Source organism: Solanum tuberosum, unplaced genomic scaffold, assembly GCF_000226075.1.
Source record: "Solanum tuberosum cultivar DM 1-3 516 R44 unplaced genomic scaffold, SolTub_3.0 scf00233, whole genome shotgun sequence".
NCBI classification, from domain to species: domain Eukaryota; kingdom Viridiplantae; phylum Streptophyta; class Magnoliopsida; order Solanales; family Solanaceae; genus Solanum; species Solanum tuberosum.
The window spans coordinates 106218-123505 of record NW_006239170.1 but is presented as its reverse complement, the minus strand read 5'-3'; the positions used below and the strand labels follow the sequence as shown (position 1 = coordinate 123505).

The 17288-nt window shown below is 29.7% G+C and overlaps 1 protein-coding gene across 1 annotated transcript; it reads left to right on the top strand.

Moving 5' to 3' along the window:
• Positions 1-6895: 6895 nt before the first annotated feature.
• Positions 6896-10623, top strand: LOC102595033 (mediator of RNA polymerase II transcription subunit 15-like). The gene is made up of 3 exons (XM_006357420.2): positions 6896-7227; positions 8283-8573; positions 9166-10623. Exons 1-3 carry the CDS (start codon positions 7072-7074, stop codon positions 10330-10332), a joined length of 1614 nt encoding a protein of 537 aa, XP_006357482.1. The 5' UTR covers positions 6896-7071; the 3' UTR covers positions 10333-10623.
• The last annotated feature ends 6665 nt before the right edge of the window (positions 10624-17288 follow it).

The window sequence follows — 17288 nt, the reverse complement described above, 5'->3', positions numbered from 1 at the left end:
CAAAAAAAATTACTTCTCTCCCCAGAATGAAGAACAGAAAATAACAAAATGGAGGGACAAGGCGGACAATAACAGGTTCAACAATCGATTCAATTTCCCAAAAGAGTTTTTCTGAAGCAGTATCTGACATCGATAGCTCAACAAACGTGCAATCGCAACCTTCATCTTCAGCTTCATCTAGCAGACTCCCTCCAAGGCAACAATTAAGGTTTCGTGATGTGAAGACACTAGTCAGACTCATGAGTCGTCTTACTGAAGAGGAGAAAAGAGTCATTTTGCTCCTTTTTAATAGTAATTAATGTTAAAGGTTTATTATTTAATTTCAGCATGCACTTGTTGCTGGATCTTTTAATTCCTTCACTACTTAGATGATTTATGTTTTATTTTTCATTTCTATTTGATCTTTATATTGATATGTTTTTACAATTGAATTCATGAGTTACGGCGCTATAAAAGAAGATAAAGAGACAAGGGGGCAGAGAGGTCACCCTAATTTATTTATTTTCCTCCTATACCCCTTCTCTAACTTTTTTTAGGTTTTATTTGATTCAAAATCAAGATTTTCTATATTTATATTAATTTAATATTTTATATGAGATAAATAATATTGTAATATTTTGAAATAAAATTATACTGATGTTAGGTAATACCTCACACAAAATTCAAGATATATAAATTTAATTTTATAATAGATACTGAAATAATCCGCCTAATTTCTTGTACCAAAATATTCAATAAAGATTTTATTTTTACACCTTACTCTAATGATTGTCATTCTATTTATTAATTTAAATAATTTTTCACCATTAATTATATATATAATTATAGCGTTCAAGTAACGTGTAGTTAGCTTTTTAACCTCTTGTACCAGCAACATGTTTGGTCCTATTATTTAAGAGTCCAAATCTATATATACTTAGAAGAAAATTTGAAATGTCAATATTATTGAGATGATAAATTACAAAATTTAATACTTCAAAGGTAGATATTTTTCTAAACTTAGAATTTCTGCAACTTCTAATTAATTTTTAATTCTTCTTTAATGGCTTTATATCATTCCTATTAAGAAATAAAAAAGGAATCGTAGCTAAATTAATATTTAATAGAAATATTATTTTACTAAAAAAAAAAAAAGATGCAAGAGAGCACAATTATAATGATCCAAAAAAGATTTAAAAGTAGCACCAATAATTAAAACTACCTACATTGAAAACTCAAATGATAAGTCTAAAATTATGTATGTATGGCTAGAGCATATGATAGTATTGTTTCTTGGTTATATTTGTATAGTTATAAATGATATATGTCTTTGCTTCTTAAGATCATATTCTCTTTTAAAAGAAGTTTGTTTCATGATTTTTATTTTTATTTTTTTGACATTTTGTACTCAATGGTGTTTTGGTAAGTATATTAATCATTATTTACTGTTTTATGGTTTTTTTTTTTTTTTACATTTACGAACTTAAAAAGAAGTAAAATAAGCAATCGAATAAAATTAATCAATAACTCCTCCTCCTCAAGTTATCCATTTGATAATCTTCTTTTATTTTAAAACTAGTTTATAGTACGTGCGATGCACGTGTGTGTCACATCAATATAAAACATTTCCAACAATAATAATATAGATTCTAATCTAACTACACACTCTCATATCTAAGATCATGTTTTGGGTAACCTGAAGTTGCGTCATGTCCTATATAATTACCTCTCTCAAATACTTCTTCTGTCTACATCTATTTTTTCTCATATCTCGATCTACTACATCCAACCTCTCACGTCTCTTTATTGCCATACATATATTTGTCATGCTTTATTTGAAGAATTTTTATGTTATCTTTTATTGATATGATCATGTAAAAAAATGTCATATATTAAGGTTAATATAACATTTGTTTAGACTATCGAATCAAATCTCATATTTAATTATCATATAACAAACTACAACAGGGCTATAAACTACCGAATGTGTATCACACTAAATTGCGATAAAATCATGTATAAATAAAAGACTATCAAATTTGTAAATTTAAATAAATAATTATAGCTATTAATAGTTTAGAGTTTAGAAAAAAATTTGAATAAAATTCACAAATTCTAAAGGTCTTTGTGTATTTTGTTAAACATACAATGTTCTGATGAGGATTGAAATTTAGTCAATTTCATTTATGATTTATTAACTTAATTTATCCTAATTTGATGAAATAAATAAATTCACAATGACAAAAATAAATGACGTAAAATTATTAACAAAATTTTATAATACTTTAATACATCCCCTAATAAAAATTGAGTTGTCTCCAAATAACCCCACCCAGCCCCAACCCCACCACATAAAAAATTTCCTATATATATATATATATTCTTCCTCTCCCTAGGATGAAGAAAAAAAATAGAAAAAAATGGAGGGACCAGGCGGACAACAACAGGGTTTTACTATCGATTTAATTCCTCAAATTATATTTTTTGAAGCGGTATCTAGCATTGATAACTCAACAAACGTGCAATTCCCCAAAATAATTTATCTGAAGCGATATCTGACATCGATAACTCAACAAACGTGCAGTCACAGTTTTCATCTTCAGCTTCATCTAGCAGACTCCCTCCAAGGCAACAATTGAGGTTTCGTGATGTGAAGACACTAGCCAGACTCATGGGTTGTCTTACTGAATAGGAAAAAAGAGTATTTTTTCTCCTTTTTAATAATAATTAATGTAAAAGGTTTATTATTTAATTTCAGCATACACTTGTTGCGTGATTTTTAATTCCTTCATCACTTAGATGATTTATGTTTTGTTTTTCCATTTCCGTTTCATCTGTATATTGATATGTTTTACAATTGAATTCATGAGTTACGATGATACAAAAGAAGATAAAGAGATAAGGGGGCGGAGAGATCGCCCTAATTTATTTATTTTCCTCCTATACCCCTTCTCTAACTTTTATTAGGTTTTATTTGATTCAAAATTATATTTATATTAATTTTATATTTTATACGTATGAGATAAGTGATACTATAAGATTTTGAAATAAAATTATACTAATTTTAGGTAATACTTCACACAAAATTCAAGATGTATAAATTTAATATCAAAATTAATATCGAAATAATCCGCCTAGTTTTTTGTACCAAAATATTCATTAAAGATTTTATTTTTACCCCTTACTCTAATAAATTGTCATTCTATTTATTAATTTAAATAATTTTTCACCATTAATTATATATATAATTATAGCATTCGAGTAAGGTGTGTAGTTAGCTTTTTAACATCTTATACCAGCAACATGTTTGGTCCTATTTATGAGTTCAAATCAATAAGAAAAATTGAAATGTCAATATTATCGAGATGATAAATTACAAAATCTAATACTTCAAAAGCAAATCTTTTTCAAATTTTGGGATTTATGTGAATTCTAATTAATTTTGTCCGCTTAATTCTTCTTTCATGGCCTTATATCTTTCCGACTAAGTAATAAAAAAGAATCGCAACTAGTTTAATCATTAATAGATCTATTATTGTACTATAGAAAAACAAAAACAAAAACAAAAACAAGAGAGCACAATTATGATGATCCAAAAAGAACCTATAAGGCCTTGTGTTTGAATCTGAAAATATATGTATGTATGGCTAGAGCATATTATAGTATTGTTTCTTGGTTATATTTGTATAGTTATAATTTTTTATGATTGTTATCGAATATTAGTACTAATAAAAATAATATATGTCTTTGATTCTTAAGATCATATCCAGAAGTATTGTTAAACAAAATGCATCTCCTTATTTTTTATATTCTCTTTTATAAGAAGTAGCAAACATCTGTTTATTTCATGATTTATTTTTATTTTCTTGATATTTTGTATTCAATGGTGTTTTGATAATTGTATTAATCATAATTTATTGTTTTATGGTTCATTTTTTGACATTTACGGACAACAATCAAATAAATTTAATCAATAACTCCTCCTCCACAAGTAGTTATCTATTTGATGATCTTCTTTTATTCTTTAACTAGTTTAGAGTACATGTAATGCACGTGTGTGTCACGTTAATAAAAAATATTGCAACAATAATAAAATAGATTATAATAGATGAAATAATATATTTTTTTATAATGCATTAAACATCCTAATAAAAATTGAGTTGTCTCTGAATGACCTCACCCTACCTCATAAGTTTTCTCCCTTTATATATTTATATTCTTCCTCTACATGGAATAATGCACAGAGAACAACAAAATGGAGGCACAAGGTGAACAACAACATGGTTCTACTGTCGATTCAATTTTTTAAAAGTTTTTTTTTGTAGAATTATCTGACATTGATAACTCAGCAAATGTGCAATTGTAGCCTCCGCCTTCAACTTCGTCTATCAAGCTCCCTCCTAATCAATAATTGAGATTTCGTAATGTTAAGACACCAATCAGATTCATGGATCGTCTTACTGAAGAAGGGAAAATAGTCATTTTGTGTTTTTCTAATAATTAATGTAAAAGGTTTATTAATTAATTTCAACATGCATTTGTTGCTTGATCTTTTTAATTCCTTAATCAGTTTGATGATTTATGTTTTTTTTCCCTTTTCGATTTGATCTTTATATTGCTATGTTTTACGATCGAATTCATGAGTTTCGGCGATAAGAAAGGAGGTTTTTGAGGGTGGGGGGGGGGGGTCACACTAATTTTTTTTCTCATATACCCCTTTTCTAACTTTTTACATTTTTGGACTGAAAAGAGAAGTAAAACAAACAATCAAATAAAATTAATAATTTTTCTTCCTCAAGTTATCTAATATCTTCTTTTATTTTTTTAATTAGGTTAGAACATGTGCAACGCACGTGTGTGTCACACCAATATAAAATAATAACAAAATATTTTATAATAAATGTAGTAATATATTTATTTAAATGAAATTACAAGATATGCAATAATAATTTTATTTAAATGAAAAATATGTGTTTTTCTAATTTTTGTATACGTGTGTTATTACACGTGTATATTGTGTCAACTAATTAACACTTATACATACAAAAATAATAGCTTATCTTAAAATAGTAATTGACGATAAAAAAAAATGAGAAAATTCATGTACATGGTTAAATCCACCAAAAAGTGAGTCAAAAGTGAGCTATCTACTAATCTTCTAATCTAATTCGTGATCTACACACTTTTCTATTTATGATCATATTCTCAGTAACCTAAAGTTGTGTCACGACCAATTTATTAGGGATAATTGTACAGAATGACAAATTTATAATCTAAAATAAATGGAGTAGCTACTGTTTGATTTAATTGTGCCCTGTAGCAAACGTTTGCTAGTCGCCACTCTCCCTTTCTCACTCGCTCCCTCTGTGCTCGCCTCTCTCGCTTTATACAACATAATTGTATAAATTGCGTTTTTGTTTGTATAAAGCGAGAGAAAATTGTATATATACATGCAAATACATATATATTCGTCCTATACACTTATAATTATACAATAAAAATATTCTCCTGCCCAGTTCTCTTTTGCCTTTCTCTCTTTCTCGTTTTATACAAACACAGATTATACGATATAATGTAAAATTTATGTTTGTATAAAGCGAAAGAAATTATATATACACATGCAAATACATATATATTTGTCTTATACACATAATTATACAATACAAATATTCCCTTGCCCAGATTTCTTTTGTCTTTCTCTCTTTCTCATTTTATACAAACACAGATTATACAAATATAATGTATAATTTATGTTTGTATAATGTATAATTTATGTTTGTATAAAGCGAAAGAGAGAGCGATTTTTGATATACAAATATTTTTGTCAACGATTTATACAAACGAAAGGCTAACAACAATTTATACAAATGGCCTGCCAGCGAAATTATACAAATCTGAAGAGGAGCCAACGAATTATACAATTGCTTCTTTTTGTATATATGTATAGCGAAATAGACATAGCTTTCAATTGAATATATATAGCGAATTATACATATATATGTTTGCTATGAAGCGCAATTATCCAAACTTTGCTATAACATATAAATATGATTTTTTTGTTTGCTATATATGAAAGTTGCTCATTTAATTACCTCTCTCAAATACTTCTTTTGTCTACGTCTATTTTTTTCTCATATTCATTACATCCGACCTCTCACATCTCCTTATTGTTCTATAATTTGTAGGAATAATTTCTAAAAATATATTTAAAAATTAAATATATCAAAATAAAAGTCATTATATATATCTGAAGCTTGTCAAGATCATAATTTCAATTAAAATATCATAACTAAATTTTTAATAATAATAATAATAAAAAATTATTATATAATATAAAAATTCATTAAAAAGTAAAATAGTAATAATTAGAAAACATAACCTACCACATAATAATGGTGGTCGGTCATATTTTATATTTTTAAAGGTCGGTCAATAGGTTTATCCTAATCTTAACTTATGTCTTTCTTTGTTTTTTAATTTCATATTACTTGGTCATTAATGATTTGACACGCTTGTGAAAAATCTTTAATAATTAAAAATGTATTTTATTAAATTAATTTTATTAATAATGCTTAAATTTAATTATTATTATTTTATATAATTATTTGTTTGATATGAATACGTGATAGATAAAATTATCTCATCAGATATACAAATAACTTACTCCACCAACATGTGTTGTGGTGCACTGGTGAGCGTGTTTCACCTTTAACTAGAGGTCTCTGGTTCAAGCCCGAGAGAAAACTCTGATCCGGTAACTTTACATTATCAAGGATATTTAGGAATAAATAAAGTTAATAAAATATTATCTTTAATATAAATAAAGAAAATATAAGTATTAATTACCTTAATTAATCATATATAAAGTAATAGTCAAATTAGAATTCTGTTTACAAATCTACAATACGACGAATCCTCGTGTTTAGCAGTGAAGCTAAAGCAAAGTACACTATTCTCGATAAATCTCTTATCTTCTCTACCAAGAAAACTTTATCAATACGTTATACCTGTTCAAAATCCTGATTTTCTATAATTATATTTATCTTGGTTTTGATAATTGAAGCGAAACCCTAGTTTTTGGATCATTGAAAAATGGCATCTGGATCATCTGGTAGGTCAAACAATGCGGGTTCTAAGGGTTTTGATTTTGCATCGGATGATATACTTTGTTCTTATGAAGATTATGCTAATCAAGATCCATCTAATGGAACACACTCTGATCCTGTAATCGCTGCCAATTCTGCTAAGGTAATCACTATTATTTGTGATAAGCTAGTTGACCTTTAGGGTTTTGAGATTTTCGGGGAGATTTGGGAAATTTGTTGTTTGATTGTGGTAATAGTTGCTGAATTTGGAATCTGGTAAAGATTTTTTGTGTTTTTTTATAACCCCACAAAAAAAATGTAATCTTTTGGCTGGTATGTAAACGATGTAGGTCGTTCTTTTGTTGTTAGGATTGCTTGACAAATCGTATATTTGGGGAGTACAGCTGAGGTATGTAAACATTGTAGCTCGTTCTTTTGCTGTTAGGACTGCTTGAGAAATCGTATTTTGGGGGAGTACAGCAGAGGGGAGAGATGGGGGAGAAACAAATTTACAGGAAATAGGAAAAACAATGAAACGCCTGCTGATTTAAAGAGAAGGGGATGGAAGAGTGTTTTTGTATAATTGTTTATATGATTATTAATTTAATATGAGAGAACATTGATGGTTCTTTCCCTAAATTCAGTGGTTTATGGACAGATGTTTTTGGCATCATTGTTGATGGTGCATTTGTTGAAGAAAGAGTTTGATTTCCATTTCTGATATGAACTCTGTTCAACTGCTTTGACTTTCATGCTTGCATTTTCATCTTGTTCTTTTATAGTAATTGTCATCTTTGAGATATTGGACTTCAACGGGAGCTAAGGTCTGATGGTGAATTTTTTCTCCCTGGATTGGAGTCTAGGTTTTATCTGGCACAGTGAAAATAACCATGAAATAGTTGCACTTATGGGCCATATTTGGATCATTTTGCATTGCCATAGAGATTAAGTTAGTTCTGCTCCACCAACCACCGTAATGGTTATGTAGTCTTTGTAATATAGTTACTAAGATCCATGCTATTATATGCATCTTACTTAACCAATTCGTTTTCTTCATTTAGTTGGTAAGGTGTAAAAGTTTACACTCAATGTATTCTCAAAAAAGTTTACACTCAAATGTATACTCAAAAAAGTTCACACTCAATGTAACTCACTTATAAATTTATAGAAGCAGTCGCTTTCTTAGAATTAACTCAATTTTGCTCTTGTTTTGAGTAGGAGTTCCACAAAAGCAGAATGACAAGGTCATCAATGTTTCCTGCTCCAGCATATAGTCCTCCAGAAGAATCTTCCTTCAACCAAGACATGATATGTACTATTGAGAAGACCATGAAAAAATATACGGACAATCTCATGCGCTTCCTAGAGGGAATCAGTTCACGCTTGTCGCAGTTGGAATTATACTGTTACAATCTTGATAAGTCTATTGGAGAAATGCGCTCTGATTTAGTTCGGGATCATGGTGAGGCAGATTCAAAACTGAAGGCTCTAGAGAAGCATGTCCAAGAGGTTAGTTACCTGTTTTCTTTGGGACTAAAGTTAAGACACTTAAAAATCACTGCTCCCGTGTGTCTTGAACTAGTTTCAAGACCTTTCACTCATAATAGGCAGCATGTAAGTTAGTGTAACTGAGAGACGCATTGGGAAATGTGCTTGGTTCTTTACTTGCAATTAGCAGTTTATGAATGAAGAATTATCTTGAACCAGTAGTTGCTGGAGAAGTTTGTGTGGTGCAGAGCTGTTTTTAGCTTTAACATGTGACCACCTTAGAGAATTTTCTAAATTAGACATCTTCTCCATTAGTTAAAAATGGAGTGTTGACAAATTGACTTGTATGGTTTGCTTCCCTATTCCTCTGCAGGTGCCTTTCATTTTGTTTGTACTTGAAGCTTTAGATGCACTTTCTGATATATACTAATAACTCTGACTTTTGCTTTTGTTGGTTCTAAGGCATATGAATGGTTTCGTTCTTAACCACTGGCAATTTTCAAGTTGCTCTTTGGTGTTCAGCGGTTTTTCCATCACATCATGTCAACTTAAATAGCTCTTGATTTCAACAAAGAAACTTAAATAGCTATTGACTAAACTGTTCTTCCTGCAGGTTCACAGATCTGTACAAATTCTAAGAGATAAACAAGAACTTGCCGAAACTCAAAAGGAGCTGGCCAAGCTTCAGCTTGCACAGAAAGGATCAACTTCATCCAGCAATTCTCAGCAGAATGAGGAGAGAAATGCTCAACACCTGTCTGATGACAAAAAAAGTGACGACTCACCTGAAGTGCATGGACAGCAACTGGCTCTTGCACTACCCCATCAAGTGGCACCCCAGGCTTCTCTTACTAACCGACCTGTGGAGCAGCCACAACAGCCACCTGTGCCTCCTCCACAATCAATTCCATCCCAAAGTATGCCACAGTCACAAGGCTACTATCTACCCCCTCCTCAGATGGCAAATCAACAAGCTCCAACTCAGTTGTCTCAAGGTCAATTTTTGTCGTCTGATCTGCAGTATCGAAATCCTCAAATGCAAGTAACACCACAGCCGGCACCACCTCAGGTGAACCAGACACTACAACTCCAATCAATGCCCCAATATCAGCAGCAGTGGGCACAGCAGGTACCCCAACAGGTTCAACAGTCGCAGAATCCAACTATGCAACAGCAAGCTAGACCTACATCACCTGCTGTTTATCCCTCTTATCTGCATAGTCAACCAAATCCTACTCCTGAGACAATGCCCAATAGTATGCCAATGCAAGTGCCATTTTCTGGAGTATCTCAACCAGTTGCTAGCCGTCCCGAAGCAATGCCTTATGGCTATGATAGGTCTGGTAGGCCCCTTCAGCAACAGCCAGCAGCGCCGCATCTTAAGCCTTCATTTGGTGCACCAGGCGATGGGTATGCAGCTAGTGGAGCTCATCCAACACTCTCTCCAGGAAATGCATATGTGATGTATGATGGCGAAGGCACAAGGACACATCCACCGCCCCAACCAAACTTCCAACAAAGTCGTTATCCTCCATCCAGCTTCCCTCCCCAAAATCAGCAGCCTACCCCCAGTCCAAATCTGATGGTTCGTCCAACTCAGCAGGTGCGCAACCATCCATACAATGAGTTGATTGAAAAACTAGTGAGCATGGGCTACCGGGGTGATCATGTTGTTAATGTGATCCAAAGGCTCGAGGAAAGTGGCCAGCCTGTTGATTTCAATGCCATCCTGGACAGTATGAATGGACATTCATCTGGTGGTTCTCAGAGAGGATGGTGAGGTTAAGTGATCGGGCCCCAATCTTTCTAGTAACCTTTCATGAGTGGTCTGAGAAACTAAAGAGTAGTAAGTACATGTCACTCAAAACACTATCTATTACTGAATAAGGAGTCATGTTAGGAATCTGGTGTATATGAGATCTTTTGATGCGTTGTATATTTGTCAAGTCTTCTGAAGCTTTGTTATTTTACCTGCAAACTTCTGAAGCTCTCGTATTAGTTGTAACTTGTAAGGGGTTTACACTTCTGTTTGAAATTGAAAGTTCCTATGGATATCCTCTTACCCACTGTGTACTCTGTATATATCCGGTAAAAACATGTACTTGTGTTGTTGTGTGTACTATGTATGTCGTGTATATGTCAATGTATGTCTACTGATACATTGGACATACAAATAACATAACCCTAACTAGGTCCAAGAAAGGAACTACAATTCCGAACTCATAAGCTTCAAATTTACCAACGTCTTTGCCTTGACATACAGTCAAAGCAGCGATGCTTGTGTCGTTGTGAAAGAAAGGGTTCCATTCTTTGCAGCTAAATTCATCTAGTAGGTTCAATTGTTATGTTTCTTTAAGAAATTTGTTATATGAAGTAATTTTAGTACAAATATGCTTCATAATAATCATTAGGCTTCCAAATTTGCATCTCTAGATAGAATTCTCTTTGGGGATTTGCCTTATATATTTGTATTAGCCCAAAATAATAGTTGCATAATATAAGGTTTAAATCCAAATTGTTAGCCATAACTCTTAGACGTAAGTTTAGTTCTCTTGGTTATTGGAAGATTAGAATAATTGCTGGGAGTGAAACACTGAACACATGAAATTAGTACGTCAAAGTTTGTTACACACCTAAATCCAATCCCTGAAATTTTGAATGGTAACAAACTTTGGATGAGTGAATTTAGGTATTGCAGTTTGACACTCTATTTCTCGATGGCTCTATCACTTTTGAGCATTTATGATTTATTAAAATATGCAAGAAATAAATATGATAACTAATATGAGACGGAGATAAATATAATTTTGGATGATAAAAAATAATCAATATTTTAAAATGGAGGAAGTTTATATCTTTCAACAAGTGGATGGATTAAATGTATTAGACGTAAAATTCAACCAAACGATTTTTCTAATTCGTTGGAATTGTCAATAACGTAAGACGGACCCATACGCGTTGGTTTGTTTTAATTTGAAAGTTTTCAGATTAATTTCAACGTGGTAGCTTCAACAACTTCAACTTGCATATCACCGTGTTGTTTCTTCATTTATTAAAAGGTTTCGATTTTGAGTTTGGATATGTATATAATAAATTTATTTGATAGGGAATTTAGATTAATCGTGCTCTAATATAGATATCGTATACTGAATAAAAATAATAATCAACGTGCACTTGTGATAGAACTTTTGTTATTATCTCTATTATTGACTATTAAAACTTTCACCTCTTACGAGTTTGATTTCGATAGAACTTTTTGAATTAATTTAATGAAAAGAATTGATGCAGCATTTGACTTTTGTAATCTCATTCTGACGTGGCAATAATCAACCAATTCATATAGATAAGAGCATTTTAATGTGCAAATTAAGTTTGATAGCGCAATTTCGATTGTGACTTCATTGATTAGAACATTTGGAAAATATAATGTTCTTTAATGAACCAGGACTTAGGTCTTGTTTTTAATTTGTTTTTTTTTTCAAAAGAAAATAAAATGAATTGGTTGGAGTACTTCAAAATGTAATTTAATGTAATTTTGGTGGATGCAACTTATAATTAAATGGGAAATGCACCTCATTTAACTAGTTGGAAATGATCCCGGTGAACTTTTAATTATGGAAAAAAAAAGGTTAAGAAGCTAAAAGTTAAAACTTGTTAAACTTTGAAGTTTTGTCCGTAGGACAAGCAAAGTTAAAAATTCAAGATCATTTTTGTAAATCATCCCAGGACAAAGAAAGTATTACTCTCAAGAAATGTTGTTTATGATAGATCTCAGTTAAAAAAATAATAAATGTGAAAAAATCAAGATAACAAATTATACAAGGCATGACAAAGAATACGGAAGGAAAAATAACTATGATAGAATAATATGATAAACGAATTACTAGGAACAGTATATAGTAATAGAAATCAAAGGAACAAAAACCTACAAGAACAATAACGCAACTATTAGTAAGAAGGAATAAGCGAGACTTTGTCTTTATGAATATTTCATGAATTTGAGGTGGAATTTTTGAGATTTTGATCTCTTCCGAAGCTGCAAAGGTGGAAGAATGAGTACTTCAAGCCTCGTCTTTGAGTTTCATCAAGTCTACCCTCCGACAAGATGTGGTGGAATTTTTGAGATTTTGATCTCTTCTGAAGCTGCAAAGGTGGAAGAATGAGTACTTCAAGCCTCGTCTTTGAGTTTCATCAAGTCTACCCTCCGACAAGCCTTGAAGCAGAGGACATTTGTAGACATTGAAATTTTTTGGGACTTTACAAGACGTGTTCAATTCGAATTGGGACTCTACAAGGTGTGTTGAATTTCAATTAGGATTCTTGGAGGCTACTCAACCCTAAACCCTAGGTCATGCCTATATAAAGGGTACTATATTCCCGAGAAAAGGCATCTCGAAAATTCCACCACAAATTCATGAAATATTTATAAAGAAATCAAATTCAAATCATCTTAAGTCGAGAAATATGCTACTAACGGCCTCGAGTTATGAAGATCAAGTTCAAATCATCCTAGTTCGAAAAATACGCCACTAACGGCCCTCAAATTATAGAAATCAAGTCCAAATCATCCAAGTTTGGGAAATACGCCACTATGAATAAATCTCATGAGATAAGAATCAAGGGAGGAACATAATTGTACCCACAATATTTATCAATAAAATCATGTTTCTTTATATTTTATTGGGATAAGAGTCTGAAAAATACCCCAATTTTGGTCGGATTTGCTGTTGCGATACTAAACTTTCATAAGGACCTATTACCTCCCTAGATTATTTAATACCGTATTTTTTACCCCCTGAATTATTTCATAGTGTATTTTAAAGGTTTATATGTGCCCACGTGGACACATTACTATTTATAATTTTGCATTATTTTTTATGTCCACGTGGGCAAATATATATGTTTAAAATACGGTATTAAATAGTCTAGGGAGGTAATAGGTCCTCATAAAAGTTTAGTATCGCAACAGCAAATCCGACCAAAGTTGAGGTATTTTTCAGACCCTTATCCCCTATTTTATTTGTAATTGCAATTTATTTTCTGTCACTTTAAAATTTATTTGTTTGCAACAAATTTTAAATATATGTAAAATAAATCAACCATAAATATAATCTGAATAAACAAGAATACTTTATTGATAAATCAGTACGGATACAATTCTATTCCTCCCTTGATTCTTCTCTCATAAGATTAAGATTTATCCATGATTTAACCATGATTCGAGGGTTGTTTATGATTTGACCTCTTTATGAATATTTCATGAATTTGTGGAATATTCGAGATGTCTTTTAAGGGAATTTAGTATCATTATATAGGCATGAACTAGAATTTAGGGTTTAGGATTGAGTAGCCTCCAAGAATACTAATTGAAATTGAACACACCTTGTAAAGTCTCAACTTATATTGAATGCATCTTGTAGAGTCCCACAAAATTTCAATATCTACCGTCATTACAAAATTAAATAAACATATGAACAAGTAAATAACGCTCTAATGAATGACAAATCACTTGTAAAATTGATATTATGCTAAATCTAGTTTACTCCCTTCCCCACTTTTTAAATTTATTTAAAAGGATGAGATCTAAAGTAGGAATATATTTAATTCAATGTTTTGAGTAGTAGGGGTTGCACCAGGCATGTGCTGTCCATCAACAAGTATTTATTTTATTTGAAAACAGATAACCTAAGTTTGTCTTCTCATTTTTTTTCTTATTCTGTGTACAATATTTATATCGTATCGAATATGATTAATTTAAATTTGCACAAAAGAAAATTATATTAGTTCAAAACATAGTTCACTAAATAAATTATATGGATTTGAATTAAAGATATATAATTAAAGATGAATAAATATTTAGTTTAATATATTGCTAACTTTTTAAATTTATTATTAAATTTTATTTAGACATTTTAATTTTGAACTATGACTTGTTCCAGTTAAACACTTGATAAAGTGTTCATAGAAAAAAAATTCAACTTCAATTTATTTATTTTTTTAAAAATTACATGTGATTTTAACTGTGTTTATTAAGTAGTCAGGTTCACTACATAAAATATACTATTTTAATAACACATCCGTCTCAATTAGAATATAGTTGTTGTGTTTTGCAATTTATTGAGATTAACGTATATAATTAAAAGATATAACATATTTTAAGAAAAAGATAACGATGATTATTCAATCTTATCCTTTCTTCGTGAAAAAGGAAAAAATGCTAAAAAGTAATATTTACTAAAATTTAATTTGAGCAGAATATTCATTTCACCAAGAGTGCACACCTATTCATCTATCCTTCAAATAAGAAAAAAATTGGGGAAAATAAAATAAAATAAGACAATTCCAAAGAAATTGCTTTTTTTAGTTAAAAGTTGGTTGGAAAAAAAAAGTGGATTTTCTTGTCTGAATCTACTTTACGTGTCCTAACGTTAGAAATATTTATGAACCAATAGGATAACAAAATATAAATATAATCATATGAAACGAATTATAAATGTAAAAAATATTTTTGACTCGTTTTCATAAAGTAAAAAAAATGGAAAATTTAAAATTGATTTAATTTAACCGTTATTTTTAAAAAAAAAATATTACGAAAATTGAAGAGTTATATGGCTGAAATACAATTAGATTTTATTTAAGCTGCACTTTCAAATACACAGACCAATTGAGAACTTTTTAAATTAGAGTTAAGAGCGCCTTAAAACAAGGGATTATTAATACAATATATTTTAATTCCACCTTTTAAGGAATCTTGTGCCCTTTATTAATAAGGATTTATTTTCCTTTGTCGTAATATAGACTCATAATTAATTAAATTAATTAATTATTTTGGTTGATATTTGTGAAGTAGCTAGGACACTAGTTCATTTGGCTACTGTGAGGCTTCTTTATTTTATTAAAAAATGCAAGTTCGACCAGAAAAAAAATGTAGTGTAAAGTTTAATGTTGAATTAAGTAGAATAATTTTTTACTATTATTTATACTTTTATGTAGAACAATTTGTAAAAGTTTTTACGTTTAACCTAGTATATGAGTGTTCAAATAAAATAAGATATATATATATATATATATATATTTATATATATATATAAACAACAATAATAACATATTTAGTATAATCTCATATGGAGATTTGAATGAATAGCATGTAACTTACTTCGTAAAAATACATAGATAATTTCTAATAAACTCATAACCTATATATATATTTTTAAAAATAATATGAAAATAAAAAGAATATCACAACTAATAAAAAATTATATAATCTCAAAAAATAAATCATAAAAACATCGAACTAATGAGATAATCGAACCAACAAACAAAATATATATAGTATAATCTTATTTAATTATCATTTGTGATTTGGCAGTGAAATTCCTCCGACTTCCTGCTTAATTAATAACTTATTTGTGATCATTTCTTTTAAAACTAAAATATAATACATGTTTAATAACTAGTAGTCCAAATGCATTGTCCTTTTAAATTATTTATTAATAGGTAATAAATAAAATAATATATGAATTAGTCATGGATTTACAATGAATTTAATTATGCACAATTTTTCATAGTAAAATAATAAAATAGATCTGTTTGTTAGTGTTGAGAAAACAACTTTCAATGCTCTGATTACTCCTATATGTCACATAAATAGACTGAATATTTAATGAAAATAGATTATATTTTAAGATACAATTAAACGTAAGATAATCAAATACTTTTTTTAAATAATATTTTTTAAAAGACGTGTAAATAAAAAATACAATAAGTATTTCAAGACTGAACCAATAGTTTGTCAGTACCTAAAAATGTTTTACATAAATTCATGCATTTTATTCTACTTTACGCGTTTAAGGTATAATAATTGTTTGTATGAAGGAAGGCCTTTTAAGGAAATAAATCATAATATAAGGGACCATCATATTATTAATCATGGTAAAAAGGCTAACATGCCTTAATTAATAAAGCACTACTATTATAATTTTCATTGAGATTTGATTGTTTTGGGGAATTTATTGCTTTTTAAAGTAATTTCTCAAATGACTAAATTTGAAACTTAATGGTTAATTCTTATATCAACACAATGTGAATTGATAGTATTTATTCGAAATGACTTATTGTCTCATGTTGACAACTTGACAACCTATGCGCAATTGGCTTGAAACTCTACATGTTTGAAAGCGATCTTTTTCCTCCCTATTTCATAGTAGTAGTTATCATTTGGTATAGCGATCGATTTAAGACGTGTTTGATATAAAGAAAAATATTTTTTATATTTGAAACATATTTTCTCTAGAAAATAAAATTTATTAAAAATAAAGAAAATAATTTTCTTAATGAAAGTAAAGAGATATAAGTTACATTAGTGACATTTCAAGTTTATTGTCTTCTCTTATCCATCCAATCCCCCCGAACCCACATTCCCCATCTCATAACACTATAACATATGAATCTTTTTGGGTTAATATTTTCTTGCTTACTTACCAAATACTAAAAAATAAGTAAGAAAATTACTTGTTTTCCAAGACAGCATCTTCTAAGAAATCATTTTTGGTGGATAATGTTTTCCAAATACAGCGTTAGTGTGATCGCTCATTATCTTATTTTTATTTTTCATTTTATATTTACTTATTATATAATAATCTTAATTTATTCTTTATCCTACCTTTTATAGTAGCACTAAAGTACTTTTCTTATAAGCTTATCCTTCAAAATGTTAAAGTATAACATTATGTAATG